Genomic DNA, 14940 nt, shown 5'->3' with positions numbered 1-14940 from the left:
TTTTTGAAAATTATCTCGAAAATTTTTACTGTGGTCTGACGTCACCTTCTCCCCCACCCGTTTCTCCTTGGGCTGCACGTGGAGGATTCCCATTGGCTCATACATTACGTAATGTTCCTTGTCCTAATCAACTCTTCCCACGTCGCTCCGTACTCTCTCTTTCTCTATTCGCTCTTCTTCCTTCCACCTTTCGTGAACGACACGATCCGGCTCTCCCGCTCTCTCTCCTCCCCGTCCCTTCGCTCATTCATGTAGAAGGCGACGGATCCTTCCCTCTCCGTCGTCGCGCACTCGCCATGGACTTGCACGAGCTCCACTTCCTCGTCGACGGAGCAAGGTCCGGCTTCGACCCCTTCAGCCTCCCGGCCTTCCCGACCCTCCCCGCCTCCGCCGCTCCGCTCGGATCGGAGTACCCGATGGCGCCTCCGTTCGTCGGGTCCACCACCGACCCGCCGCCGCTTCAAGCTCTTCCTCCGGCGCCTCCGGTGGGAATGCAGAGCTTCGGTTTGCTCGAGAGTGGAGGGAGCAGCGGCCGGTGGCCGAGGCAGGAGACGCTGACGCTCCTGGAGGTGCGATCGCGGTTGGACTCCAGATTCCGGGAAGCCGCCCAGAAGGGCCCCCTTTGGGACGAGGTCTCCAGGTAATTGGTTAGTTAATTCACTCATTGATGGCGTTCGCGGATCGATTTGGCTCTTGAGCCGATCCCCAAATTGTAGGATCATGGCTGAGGAGCATGGATACCAGAGGAGTGGGAAGAAGTGCAGAGAGAAGATGGAGAACTTGTACAAGTACTACAAGAAGACGAAGGAAGGGAAAGCAGGGCGGCAGGACGGGAAGCACTACAGATTCTTCCGGCAGCTGGAAACCCTCTATGGAAGGGAAGAAAGAGGAACCAATTGCAGGAACACCGATCAAAATCCAAACTTTTCCGGCACCAATCGCGTCGTCGACAAGAATGCCGGTGCTTTCCAGCTTCCTTCCATCTGCTTGTCGAACTGCTCCACCTACGGCGACGGCAGCTCGTCGTCGGCCGGCGACGACGAGGAGGAGGAAGAAGAAGGGGGTGAGCGGGCGGCGGAGGAGTTCATCGGTGCGCAGATCAGGCGGTTCGTCGAGGCGCAGGAATTGTGGATGGAGCGGATGCTGCGGGCACTGGAGGAGGCGGAGGCGGCGCGGGTGTCGCGGGAGGAGGAACAGAGGCGGCGGGAGGCGGAGCGGGTCGACCGCGAGGCGAGGCGGTGGGCAGGCGAGCGGGCATGGACGGAGACACGCGACGCCGCGATCATGAAAGCGCTGGAGAAGGTTATTCGCCGGCGTAGATCGACGGCGGAGAGTGATTGAGGAGGCTGTGGATGATCAGCTGGTGCATGGTAGTGCGCAAGGTGTTCGATCGATGTCTTGTTCTCTTGGACATTAATGCAAACAAGTGGTGGCCATATCGATAGATCGGGGTAAGTACGTGCGAAATACTAGGAGTTTGCTATTTAATTAGAAAATGAATAGTAGAATTAATTAATAAGTATATTATTTGAAATTGGATCTCTACGCCGCACTTCCGTTATATTAATATCTCTCCTTATTAATATATACTCATATTTTTTTAATATTAATACGGATTATTTATCATTCTGTCCATTCATTCATTCATCTTTTTTTTTATTATAAATAAATAAATATTTAATTTCATTCCAATAATTTCATAATATTATTATTTTAAAATATATTTATTATTTAAAAGTATTTCATCTTCTTCTACAAATGTAGTTTATTTAAACATACAATTTATTATAAATTTGAAATTAAAGAGTATAACATAGGAAAAATCACACTTGCATAACGTTTTGAAATATATAATTAATTTTTAAATTTTACTCATTAATTATGTTCAAAAAATTAAATGATGACGTGTGTGTGAGTGTGATAACACCCATCCATATTGATTAAAATTAAAGTGTAATCAAACCGAGCTAAGCCAAATAGTAAGAGGCTCAAGCTTGAGTTAGGCTCGTTTTCCTTAAGCTCAAGTTTTCGACTCGAATTTGATTCAAGTTTTAATTCTTAAACTCGAGCTCGATTCGTAATAAAATTAAATAGTTCATGAATGACTCAAGCTTGATTTGAAAATGACTCATTTAAAAGTTAAACGATCTTAATTTGAGTAATCGATTCATTAATATATAATATTTATAATCTATGTTATATATATATATATATAATATGATAAACGAATCTCTTAATGAACATATTCACGAGTTTCTTAATGAACATGTTAGTAAACTCATGAACTATATATTATTAAGCTCGAGCTCAGCTCGTAATTAACTTAATCGAATTAATTTTTTTTTGAACTAAGACCCGATAGCTCACAAGCGACTTAGCTTGTTTACACCCCTAATTATAACACTCATATATTAACAGCAACGTTGATGCTCTATTAAGTTATATAAAATTAAATATAAAAAATTGATTAAATGTGTGCGTGTATATGTGTTGATCATGTTAGGAAAAATGCTTAAAGTAATGCTTATACAAAATCAATTTGAGCAATAAAGCTACTACTATTTAAATTAATGCTTAAATTACTAATCGTCATCAAAATGTTCCCTCTTTTCCTATTCTCCTTGCTTTGCTATAGCCCTTATTTAGATGAAAGAACAAAAAATTAATTAAGGACGACTCCATTTCACTTGCAAACAATTAATATGATCAACTAAAAAAACATGCGATTCTCTCCCTTTTGTAGCATTTAAATTTCACAGCATTATAATTTTAACCATACTTTTCAATTCTTCAATATCAAGCCTACTGTTTGACATTTAAACCAACTGCTGCATTTGATGTTTTCTTAGGATCGCAGCATTTGAAATTAGTTTTGTCGGTTAATTTAATCCGGACTATATATGCACTGTATATGCCCAGCGAAATGTACATGTCATTGATGTCGATGGCCACACATGTCGTCCTAAGCTCGACAAATATAATTGTGGCACCAGTATCATCCATGTCCGGTCGCGAACTTGCACTGTGCCATGCACGAGCACCAAGCACATGGCGATGAAGCGATCGAACCCAATCACGGCCCCTTTTCGTTCTCTCTCTCTCTCTCGTTTGACTGTTTGAGGATAGAATAGATTGTAGATGGCAATGGATGGAGCAGCGAGCGAATTGGGGAGGAGGACAATTAAGGATGGAACGTAACAAGAAGAGGTGTGGGCGCGGGCAATATATGGCTCTGTTAGCTTGCGTCTGCATTGGTCGGCTCAGCTGCCTAGCCTATGCGTGCATGGCATGGCTACGTGCAGCGCCAGGTGCAGCAGCTGCAACGCGCATGCACCATGCATGCATGCCACTGCGTCGGCTGGCCAGAGGCATGCAGAGAGCTAGCTAGCCTCCATTTTTGGCAAGTTCCTTGCTGCGGAGTGCGGCCTCGCCTTCGTGCAGGAGCAGCAGCAGGCCGAGTACGGCGTGCATGGGCCTCGAGCCCTCGCCCTGGGTGGTGGGTGGTGATCGAATCCAGCCTGCATGCAGCAGCTACTCGCGTAGGCGTGAGCGATGGCAGGTGGCCGGCTGGTGCAAACCTAGGGAAGGAACATCCGGACGGGAAGGAAATTACTACAATTACTACTGTGTGCATGCTATGGTTCCCACTACAATTATATATTATGCCAGATGATGATGATGCGGTGGATAGTGATTGAGTCAAACCAATACTCAAATTTTAAGTGGAGGAGAAAGTCGTGGAAGTCAAAATGGCTATCCCGATTTCTCCATCAGCTTGGCCTATATAATCTTAAAGAAGTCAAATTTCTCAGACTACTTGACTCTATCAGCTCAGGCCACTCGATTCCTCTCTCAATTCGGTCCACACGACCTCAGATAACTCAGGCTCTTTGATTCCATATTTTTTGACTTTATCAGCTCAGGCCACCTCCGACTCCTCCCTTAACTTAGCCCACACAATTCTAAAAGACTTAGACTCCTCGACTTCATCAATTCAGGTTACGTGACTCCTTTTTCAACTCGTCCACACGACCCCAGAGGACTCATGTTCCTCGATTCCAGACTCCTTGACTTTATCAACTTAGACCACCCAACTCCTCATTTAGCTCGGTCCACACAACCCAGAGAACTTAGACTCCTTGACTCGATCAACTTAGGTCACCTCGACTCCTTCCTCAGCTCAGTCCACATGACCCTAAAAGATTCATGCTCCTCGACTTCGTCAACTCAATTCACCCCGACTTTTATATATCTCGACGTCGATCACCTGACTCATTCAACTCGGTCATCTCTAAAACGAGCAACGATGGAGAATATTCCCAAGACACTTGGCATCACATGAGTGGTAGAACGGTTATGCAATCGTTAGACTTGGTGACATCCAATGAATGGAGAGACTAATAATAGCTATCAGATCTGGTCCCTCACCGAGCCACACGAGGATAATGAAGGAGAATGATGTGTCCGACATGAAGATGCTCTTCATATAGCTATATAAACCCTAGATAAGGCAATTGAAAAAGCCCAAGCTCTCTTTCTCCCAAGTACTCCACTGTGCTTCTTTTTCTTCTTGTTTCTTTACTATCTATCTCTCAAGTAACTCTAACTTGAATATTGAAGTGGCTACATTGAGCTTTACCTCGGTGTCTATTTTAATCTCTAATTGAGTTTCGCATGCATATAATCTTGGTGCCCTCTTCCCCAACAAAGATTCCAAACAACTTCTCCCTTTACCAGATCATTAAAAGACTAGTCAACCTCGAAGATAACTCATCGGTGACTTATTAGATCGCAATCTCAGACAGGAACACCCCAACTGTGTCATTTGATTATCTAACAATATTTAAATATTAAAAAAATATATTTTTTTAAAAAAATTGTAATTGATGATGTCCTTTCCGTACCTCGAGCTCCTCCACTCCTAATGCCCTTTGAGACGAAACTACGACAACCTTCTAGCTAGTCAAGATCGGATGCCCTGAGAAATTAAGTGTGTCGACGTTATCGGTGTGGCCCCTCCGACAATCAAGTTAGCACTGGACAGAGAAATGAGACTCACAAAGGTGCGAGTGAAAGAGAGAGGGTATGTAGTGGAGAAGAATTGCCTTTGTGTACATTACTTTAACTTTACCCATCGGCCATTATATAATCGGTAAAAAAGGATCTCCATGTATGATGTTACGTGTCCACCAACTATCGTGGAAGAGGCAGTTAGGGCACAAAATGGAGGACAACCATTGTATAGTATTCTGGTGGAATCTCTATATAGGATGTCACGTTCATCTTAGGAGTATTAGGGAACCAAAGGATGACATCCGTTGAGTGGCACCTCTAAGAATCTCCACGTGCAATGCAATGACACATATTCGCTAGTTGTCCGTCTGAAGGATGGTTAGGGAATCAAAGGACGACATCAGTTGAGTCGTGCTTTTGAGAATCTCCATGTGGGATGACACATGCCTGCTAGTTGTTTGTCTGAAGGTAATTAGAAACCAAAGGGTAACAACCATTAAACCGCAAACTTTGAGAATTTCCACATAGAATGGCGTATGTTCGCCTTATGCCTTAGTCACTTGTCGAATTGTCGAAGGTTGAGACTGAGTGCTAGATTGACTAATTTGAGTAGGCCTCCTTAGTTTGAATAAGTCATCATTGGATGAACGTTGAGTACTCAGGAGTGCATATCCCAAGACAAACATTTAATGCTTGGGAGTGTCGATTCAAGACGAACATTTAATACTTAGGTGTGACGATCCGGGGATGAACATTTAATGCTTGGTAGTGTCGATCCCGAGCGGCCTTCCTGACATAGCTAGATGAATGTTGAGTGCTTGATAACTCAGTTCTTGGTGACCCTCTTGAGTCTAAATGAGACGTTATTAGATGAAGATTAAGTGTTCAAGAAAAATTATTGACTAGTTGGAGTCCTCAAGAGATGGACTTGACCGGTTGAGAAGTGAAGCCAGCCGCATGGAAAATAATCTTGGATACCATCAATAACTATTAAAATTATTATAAAATTTATTAAATGTGTAAGTATTAGTTGGATGATCAATCTATTTTTAAAAATATGCAGACGATGAAAATAAATCCTTTTGATAATACTATTAAAAAAATATTTTTTAATCTTTAATTTATTTAACGTACCGCTCAACCTAACCCAGAATCTTACCGTGTGACTGGGTGTCACACTATTGGTGCTGGTCACATCTAGACCAAACAAATATTACATTGCCAGGACAAAATGGTGAAATACAAATATACACAAATTTTAGAGGGCAATGTGTAATTTTATACTCACGAAGGCTCAAATCTGAACCTAGATCACACTTATCTTGACTGTGGCACCCGGTTTCAGTCCACCCCTATAAATACCCCTTTGAACATAAACCCTAGTACTCTCGCTGCCCTTTTTTTTTCTCCTCAGGATCGCTCTCGCCTCCGCTTTCCGGCTTCCTTCTCGATCTCGCCATGGAGTTTTGGGGTATACGATCTCCCATTCCATCGGCTCTTATCTTTCTTCGATTTCCGTTTTCGTTTTACTGGCCATCATCGTAGGTGACTGCATTCGTCCAGTTCGTATAGTTTCTGGAATCTCAGTCGTGGAATGTTTGTTTTATGAGATTGAAGCTAAGCATATTTTGGCCATTAGTTCTGTTTTTATATACAGTCATCCTTTCGGCTTTCTATGTATTTTTTCGCCCTTAGCCGAATTGTATTCCTTCTTGTGTGTTTAGCAGGTTTCTTTGTAAAGTTGATGCTGTTATTGAGTGTTTCTTTTTATTACAGAAGTTTTATTTCTTGAGTTGTGTGTCTTGTCTTTGCCATGATATTTGCACCATCATGGAAGTCATTCATATTCTGTTTTTGTTATATCTTTTTATTATGTACTTAAGATGTTGGAATTTCACATTTTTATGGCATTCTACAGAAATAATTTATGAATAGCTATGGTTCTATTGATGCACAAATTAATGAAAAAATTTTGAATTTTGTGCGTCAAGCAAAGGAGCTGTAGTATCCTTTCTTTTAAACTTTTAAGCATTAAATTTAAGCTGCATTTCTGTATGCAGATATCTTATCTTCCATTTTGTAATCGAATGAGTTTTTAAAATTACTTTAGATTGACACACATGTAAACATGTTGCGTTAAAAGTTAAATTTTAATATGATCTTAGTTCTTTTGTTTTGATGATTGGAAAAAATGGATTGTTGTGTCATTTTTGATGATGATATGATCTTAATGTGACTCTTCCTTCTTGGTTCAAGTATTTGTTTGCTTTTTGTAGTTTTTTCTGTTAGTTTAGCATCCCTTTATCTAAGATAACCACAATCCCTATGTACTCTAATATAGTATTTGTCTTCCTTTACGTTGTTTCATCTGTAATTCAATCTAAGTGCAGTTCTAATTGATACTTGATCAGCATTGAATGTGACATTTGCTCTTAGCATTTATTATCATAAACATTCTGAACATAGTTTTTGAAACTTGTTCGGTGATTATTGTTGTTGATTAGTCTGTATTTTTTCAAGGTTTGGAAGTTCAACCTGGCCAAACTGTTAAGGTCAATCCTGGCGAGAACAAATACTTGCATCTTTCGCAGGTTCCATGATCAGTCTTTTTTTGCTTATACATGCCAACCAATCATGTCGTTCTAAGTTATGTTATAATTAAAAGTCATCGTGGTTTATGTAGATATCTCTAGGAGAGGTGAAGAAGGAGAAAACTGCAGCTGCATCAGTATTTGTAAAGTTTGATGACAAAAAGCTGGTGCTAGGAACTTTATCTGCTGATAAGTGTTCTCAGATTCAGAGTGATTTGGTGTTTGAGAAGGAATTCGAACTCTATCATGGTTTAAAGAATACATCTGTCCACTTCTTGGGTTACAAGACTGCAGCAAATGAAGAGGATGATGAATATCCTTTTGATTTATGTTGTTAAATTGCTCGTTGGCAAATTCAGTTGTGTTACATGTTTTCAATTTTTGATTCCCTTGACTGCCCCTTTCTGGTTTCTGGATTTACCATCTCTGATCCATTCGGTAAGGGTTTTTCTGATCCTTTTGTTTGTTTCCCTTATTTGGCGAGGTTAGTGACTGTGAAACCTTTTCTAATAAATATTCAGATAGTGATTCTGAATCTGAGGAGGAGATTCCACTAGCTGCACCTGTAAACGGTACATTTCTGTAATGTGTTTTTTTGATAGCTTTTTCCCTTTTGGCTACTTGATTCTTGTCTTGCAAATTCTTAACTTGTTATCACTAATGGTTTACTTTTAATACCATTCACATAATTGTTACTTTATAAAAGTTATTCACAGAATTAAAATAAGTAAAAATTATTGAAGAGATCTGTAAATTAAATTGCTCATTAACAATGATAGTCCCATCTTTATAACGGATGTAAATATGTTCCTGGAGTAGATCATCCATTTTTTTAAAACTTATTATGTATTTCTTTTTAATCCACATATTCTTATCTATTATTCATTGCTTTACCTTAAAAGGCAAACCAGAGGTGAAGGCAAATGATAAAGCAGCAAAAGCAAATGCTCAAAAGGCAGAAACTTCTGTTGGTAAGGCAAAGGTCCAAGTAGTGGAACCTAAAAAAGATGATAAGGCTAAAGATGATGAAGATGAGGATGATACTGATGAAGATGATTCTGAGGATGATGAATCCGATAATGATGATGATGAGGTTGGTGCATGATCCTATCCATACTCGATCAGAACTGCTGCATACGGCAGTGTGTTTTCACGAAATCATACTCAAATTATATTTCACTTTGATCGTTTCAGGAAATGGTTGAGGGAGAAGATGATGACAGTGATGATGAAGATGAGAGTTCAGATGAAGAGGAAGAAGCTACTCCTAAGAAGGTTAGTAATTTTCTACAGCATTGTTTTGGTTAGCACTTAGGTGTGCTCGATATGAATGCACAAATTGCAGGTTGAAGTTGGCAAGAAAAGGCCTGCTGGTTCTGCATCCAAAGCTCCTATTCCAGAAAAGAAAGCAAAGCTGATTTCCCCTGATGAAAAACAGAAAACTGGTATGTAACCCCATGTTCTTTAACTTTTGTCGAAGGGAATAATAATGTGAAAGGGAATTCATTTGTGTTGACACCCTTAAACCTTTGTTAAACTTGTTGAGAGTTGGCACGATACCATATTTATTCATTGATAACAACCAACTTGTTGATTTCATTTGATCTCTATTTTGTAATGATAAAGCATTGTTGTAGTTGCTGATGGAAAGAAAGATGGTCACGTTGCAACTCCATTTCCAGCTAAACAAGGTAAGACTCCAGCAAATAGCGACAAGTCAAAGCAGCAAACCCCTAAATCTACTGGTTCAGTCGCCTGCAAGTCCTGCAGCAAGTATGCTCTCCATTCTTATATCTCTTGCTGTGCAATTTTTATCAATAATAATGGAATTGTTATAATTTTGCCTTGTTTGTTTTCAGAACCTTCAACTCTGAGAATGCTCTACAATCACATACCAAAGCAAAACACTCTACTGGAAATTGATATTGATGATTGATTTTGTCTCATTTTGAACCTACTTTTAGATTAACTATGTCTCAGTGTTGTTGAATTTGAGCATTGCTCTAGTACTTTATTTGAGTTAGTCTGCTTTTGCCTTTTTATTTACCAATGATTTGTTGAGGTTCCACAATTTTCAATTTCGAAGCACATTGCTATTTTTATTTTTAATATAAATTGAACTAAGTGGAAATTAAATTTAATGGTCTTTAAGCATTAAATGTGGAAGTTTAATTTTTGATTTATATCATTTTATTTTAAATTTTTTATTTTATTATTTTGGTTTATTTCTTGATTTTACTTAATGGTTTTACATAAGAAGATAATTATTTTAACCCCTGATTAAAATTTAATAATTACTCCCATAACACATCAACTCCAATCACAGCCATTAACAAAATGGTATGAAAAATTATTCTTTCAGTAATTTATTGAGCCATGCGTTTAAGTTTTTTTATATTAATTATTAAATCACATATCAGTTTTCTAAAATAGAAGTGGGCGAATAATAATGATGATGAATAATAATAAAACGTTAATAAGTTTTAAAAGATAAATGTGATTTTTTTCTCTAAAATAAAAAATTAAAACCCGACACGGATATGAGTTAGCAATTCGGGTCAATTATCAATCATTATTCGACCCGAAAAGTCTGGTTTCGGATCCGAATCGGTAGTGTCGTCCCCTTTAAATTCTCCTAAACCCTAATTGGCTCACTTCGTTCTCCTCTCACTCATCGCCCTCACTCTTGCAGCCATTTCTCTCGCTCTCGTCATCTCGCAAGATGGCCATGGAGTTTTGGGGTATATACTCTCCTATCGCTTCATGTATTTTCGGATTATACTGTTTGATTCCTGTTCGTTTCGATCCTACTGATGTATATCGTCTCCTGTTCGCTTCATGTTCTGTGTCTTGATTGATCTGCAATTTTTAAGGTTTGGAAGTTCAACCTGGTCAAACTGTGAAGGTCATTCCTGGCAAGAACAAATTCTTGCATCTTTCCCAGGTTCTAACACCGGCTTTTATTAGACAGCATAGGGAGTTATTCTAAATCAAGTTATGATAACAAAGATTATACTTGCTTATGTAGATATCTCTTGGAGAGATAAAGAAGGAGAAAGGTGCAGAGGGTGCGTCAGTATTTGTGGAATTTGATGACAAAAAGCTGGTTCTTGGAACTCTATCTGCTATCAAGTGTGCTCAAATTCAATATGATTTGGTTTTTGAGAAAGAATTTGAACTATCTCATGGTTCAAAGAATACAAGTGTCTATTTCTTGGGCTATAAGATTGCAGCACTTGTAGAGAGTGACGAATATCCTTTGGATTAATGTTGTTAAATTACTCGTTAGCAAACACTGATGTTACATGGTTTTAAGTTTTGAATCCCTTGACTGGCCGTTTCTTTCTTTTGGATATACCATCTCTGATCCATTCAGTAAGTTTCTGTTTCTTTTTTTTTTCTTTAAATTTCTTTCTTCTTTGATGCACTTACTGTTATTATAACCCTCTGTAATAAATCCTCAGATAGCGAATCTGAATCAGACGAGGAGAATCGACTGGATGTGCCCATCAGCGGTACAATTTTGCGATATATATTTTGGTTTCTTCCTTTGTTCTTGATTCTAATTTTGTATATCATTAACCTGTTATTGCTATTTATTTACTTTTGTTCGATTCACACTTTGTGGTTGTCTATAATGAAAAGTCCAATAGCATAATGGTTTGGCATTAGATGATACTTTTGTTCTAAGGCGATACATTTTTTCCACATTAGCATTAGATGATAAAATTAGTTGTAGGTTCCAATAGATGATAGAATGAGAGAATAATTTGAGACATTATGAATATGTTCAAAGACAATAAGTTATGTAGTCAGAAGCCTTAAGGGATAAAGGGTGATCAAAAACAAATATTACAAAGGAATAAAAAATGCTTTAATTGATTTGATTACTAGTAATATTTCCTTGTGTAGGGCTAACAGAGAGATGAGATTTGTGTAATTGACCCAAATAGTTGGGACAAACGTGGATTAAAGATGATAATGGTCTTAATCATGCTTTTTAAGATAAATCTACATGTCAGAGTATATTTTCAGATAATTGATATTATTTTAATAAAATTTTATTATTCTTATTATTATGTAAATCTTAATGGACGGTAATATTGACATAGATTATACAATCAATTTGTTTCTCTGCAAAATTTATTATTATTGTTATTTTCTGTATATTCTCATCTATTATTCATGAGTTTAATTAAAAGGCAAACTGGAGGTGAAGGCAAATGATAAAGCTGCAAAACCAAATGCTCAAAAGGCAGAAGCTTCTGATGGTAAGTCCAAGGCCAAGATTGAGAAATCTAAAAAAGATGATAAACCAAAGGCTAAGGATGATGAAGACGACGATGATTCAGAAGAAGATGATTCTGAGGAGGACGAATCTGATGACGATGGAGATGATGAGGTGGGTGCAATTAGTGGGAAATATGGTCATATGCTCATAGTCGAAATAAAAAAACGGTGTACATGTTAGTGTGTGCTTCTATTGCACAAAATGATAGTCAAATGACATTTCTTTTTTGAATGTTTCAGCAAATGATTGACGGAGAGGATGACAGTGATGATGAAGATGAGAGTTCTGAAGAAGAGGAAGAAGCTACACCTAAGAAGGTCAGTGTTTTTGCTATTGCATTGTCTGGCGTTCAGGTGCTAATATACAAAAGCACATGTTGCAGATTGAAGTCGGTAAGAAAAGGCCTGCCGAGTCTACATCCAAAACCCCTGTTCCAGAAAAGAAAGCAAAGTTGGTTTCTCCTGGTGGGAATCAGAAAACAGGTAGATATCTATCTCCATGGTTTCTAATATTTGACATGTGATAATGTTTTGACATCGGTAATCGATTTTATCCTCTGTGCCACCTTAGCCAAAGAGTTTCATAGCATGCTGACATTCACTTTCGCATTTGATTAATGATATTCAATGCTAATTACTGTGCTGTTTGTTTTTGCAATTTATTATCTTGAAATGTTAATTCAATTTATTATCATATTTATATGATTAAAGGTGGCCATATTGCAACTCCTTACCCAACCAAACAAGGAAAGACCCCCGCAAATAGCGTCGACAAGTCGAAGCAGCAAGCCTCTAAACCCACCGGCTCTGTCGCTTGCAAATCATGCAGCAAGTAATGCTCTCACCATCGTCACGTCTCCTCTTCCTTCACATTTCGTAGACGATAATTACATCTTAACAATTCTGCCTTGTTTGTTTCAGAACCTTCAACTCTGAGAATGCCCTTCAATCGCATACTAAAGCAAAGCACAGCTCTGGAAATTGAGTTGCGTCCCTGATTTTGTTGCCTCAGTGGCAAAGCTAGTTTTACTACTATGTGTTTTGGTGGCAATTGTGAAACCCACTTTCCGACTTACTTCATCTGAGCATGTTAAAGAAAACTTATGTTGAATTCATCTATAAGTTTGATGAATCCCAGCTAGCATCGACGGCTTTTAGTATCTTCTCGTGCAGCAAGGGCCCAGAGCAAGCGATTATTCCCCGGTCTAGGCCTTCAAGATATATGCCTTTGGAGAAATCTAATAGCCGTCCTCCAGCATCAGTGACCACTCCGCCAGCCTCTTGTATGATCAGAGATCCTGCTGCGTGATCCCAGACCTTCTCCTTGTACCCAGCCCTCGCAAACTTCATAAATATTTCTGCATCTCCCCGTGCTATAGCAGCATATTTCACCATACTGTAAACTCGCAATGGTTGTTTTCTGCAGGTTGAGAAACAAAACAGTTATCACAATGTTCTTGGTGCATAAATCAATTATGATTTATACCTAAGACCGACACTGCTAGCCAATCCGGCTGTGAAGGAGTGGCTCGAGTTGGCCTTCTCGACAGGTTCACAAAATGTTGCAGAGGCAGGATCACTAATGGATGATACATGGATCATCCTAGCAGAGTTGTGCCAATCAAACGTTTCAGAGTCATGAACAAGCGGCTGCATCCAAGCTTCACCGGTACCTTTACGAGCATACATCACACAACCTTTGTGCCATGATCCAGGTGCAGGAGGTGACAATACGGTCATGAGCCTGTAATATCGCTGATGATAGTTGAGCCATTCCTTCTTGCTCGGATAGTTAGGGCAGCCAAGCGCGCCGAGGACAACATCCCCGTCCTCTATCAGGGCAAGAGCAACAGCATATTGATCTCCACGAACAAAGCCAAGAGTTCCATCCACAGGATCGAGGACCCAAAATCTTCCCTTTGAACCCCCAGTGGAGTTACAGCTGCGAATGGCATCGAGAATTTTCCGAGGCTCTAGAGGTTCAGGAGGGGCTTTTAGTCCATATCTTGGAGCTTCAGAGAGGCATTCATTGACGGAACTCGTCACAGATTCAAGCAAAACTGTGGCATCCTCTCTCAACAGCGTTGAGGCATCTTCTTCTGCCACGATCGGTACATGTTCGCCGCCGAAGTAGTCTGATAAGAGCCAGCTAACTAATGCTTGAACTCCCCAATCTGTCGAACAAAATGAAACAGACAAGTATCGAAAGATCTAACTTTTCAATTTGCAGAGACTGGTTAGCTAGGGCATTTCTGTTGCTGAGAAGAAGCTAAGGAATGCCACAGAGGAGGAAAAGGATTTAGCATTACAGACCTGCCACAGTAACTGGAGAATTGTCCTCCTTGGACATCGTCTTCCCTTTCTCCCGGGCCACCAGTCCGCTCTGCACCCGCTGGCACAACGAGCACGCCAACTGCACCGCCCTCACCGCCACATCGAGATCCCTCGCACGCCTCTTCTCTTCCTCCGCCTCCGTCCGGGGGAGTCCGAGCGGAGCGGAAAGCCGCGATGATGAAGAGGCATCCTCCTCCGAGAGGCCGAGGCCTCGATCGGCCGCGGCGGCGGCAGCGTAGGGACCCGCGAGGACGCGCCCGGCGCCTGAAGCGAGATTGGTGCGGGCGAAAGGCGAGGTTTTGGGGAAGAAGCAAGACAGACGACGGCGTCGCGGTTCGATCCTGCAAGCAACGACCACGCGGGTGCAATTAGCGAGACAAATCTCGGCCATTCTCGGCGGCTCCCTCCTTCCCTTTCCTCCTAAGCCTCAGAGAACCGAACGCCACGAAAAGGGAGTAGCTTTGATCTTCTTCTTCGCCGCCTCGGAATCAAAGTCCCACTACGGGACTGGAGACCATTGCTCGGGCTTCGATTGGAGCACACGGTGACGAATCGAAGTGGTCCTCGCCTCGCTTTCTCATCCACCGCCTGCACTTTATTGCTACAAAATCGATTGCTAGGACCGATTGCGATAGCAGATAGCCCGCAAAAAGGAATGCGATGTGAATTGTGATGAGGTCGAACAAGAACATCCCCAAAGCAAGTAGTGGCG

The 14940-nt window shown here is 40.5% G+C and overlaps 4 protein-coding genes across 4 annotated transcripts; 3 read left to right on the top strand and 1 right to left on the bottom strand.

The window, feature by feature from the left end:
* The first annotated feature begins 296 nt into the window (after window positions 1–296).
* LOC141837780 (trihelix transcription factor PTL-like) lies at window positions 297–1341 on the top strand. The gene is made up of 2 exons (XM_074725152.1): window positions 297–640; window positions 717–1341. The coding sequence occupies exons 1-2, from the start codon at window positions 297–299 to the stop codon at window positions 1339–1341; spliced, it is 969 nt and encodes a 322-aa protein (XP_074581253.1).
* A 5063-nt stretch (window positions 1342–6404) lies between these two features.
* Window positions 6405–9625, top strand: LOC141839736 (histone deacetylase HDT2-like). Its single transcript, XM_074727554.1, has 10 exons — window positions 6405–6484; window positions 7534–7604; window positions 7697–7917; window positions 8026–8042; window positions 8126–8176; window positions 8507–8697; window positions 8799–8879; window positions 8950–9049; window positions 9242–9377; window positions 9464–9625. The coding sequence occupies exons 1-10, from the start codon at window positions 6472–6474 to the stop codon at window positions 9525–9527; spliced, it is 945 nt and encodes a 314-aa protein (XP_074583655.1). The 5' UTR covers window positions 6405–6471; the 3' UTR covers window positions 9528–9625.
* A 649-nt stretch (window positions 9626–10274) lies between these two features.
* On the top strand, window positions 10275–13054 carry LOC141840577 (histone deacetylase HDT2-like). The gene is made up of 10 exons (XM_074728614.1): window positions 10275–10345; window positions 10478–10548; window positions 10633–10856; window positions 10963–10979; window positions 11069–11119; window positions 11807–12006; window positions 12135–12212; window positions 12278–12377; window positions 12606–12726; window positions 12816–13054. Exons 1-10 carry the CDS (start codon window positions 10327–10329, stop codon window positions 12877–12879), a joined length of 945 nt encoding a protein of 314 aa, XP_074584715.1. The 5' UTR covers window positions 10275–10326; the 3' UTR covers window positions 12880–13054.
* On the bottom strand, window positions 13011–14873 carry LOC141840575 (3',5'-bisphosphate nucleotidase AHL-like). The gene is made up of 3 exons (XM_074728613.1): window positions 14208–14873; window positions 13381–14068; window positions 13011–13314 (listed from the first exon to the last, which is right to left on the bottom strand). Exons 1-3 carry the CDS (start codon window positions 14617–14619, stop codon window positions 13011–13013), a joined length of 1404 nt encoding a protein of 467 aa, XP_074584714.1. The 5' UTR covers window positions 14620–14873.
* Window positions 14874–14940: the final 67 nt, after the last annotated feature.

This window comes from Curcuma longa, chromosome 11, assembly GCF_044706935.1.
Source record: "Curcuma longa cultivar G26 ecotype Majalengka, Jawa Barat chromosome 11, ITB_CL_G26_1.1, whole genome shotgun sequence".
Taxonomy (NCBI): Eukaryota; Viridiplantae; Streptophyta; class Magnoliopsida; order Zingiberales; family Zingiberaceae; genus Curcuma; species Curcuma longa.
This window is presented reverse-complemented; position numbering and strand designations above follow the sequence as displayed.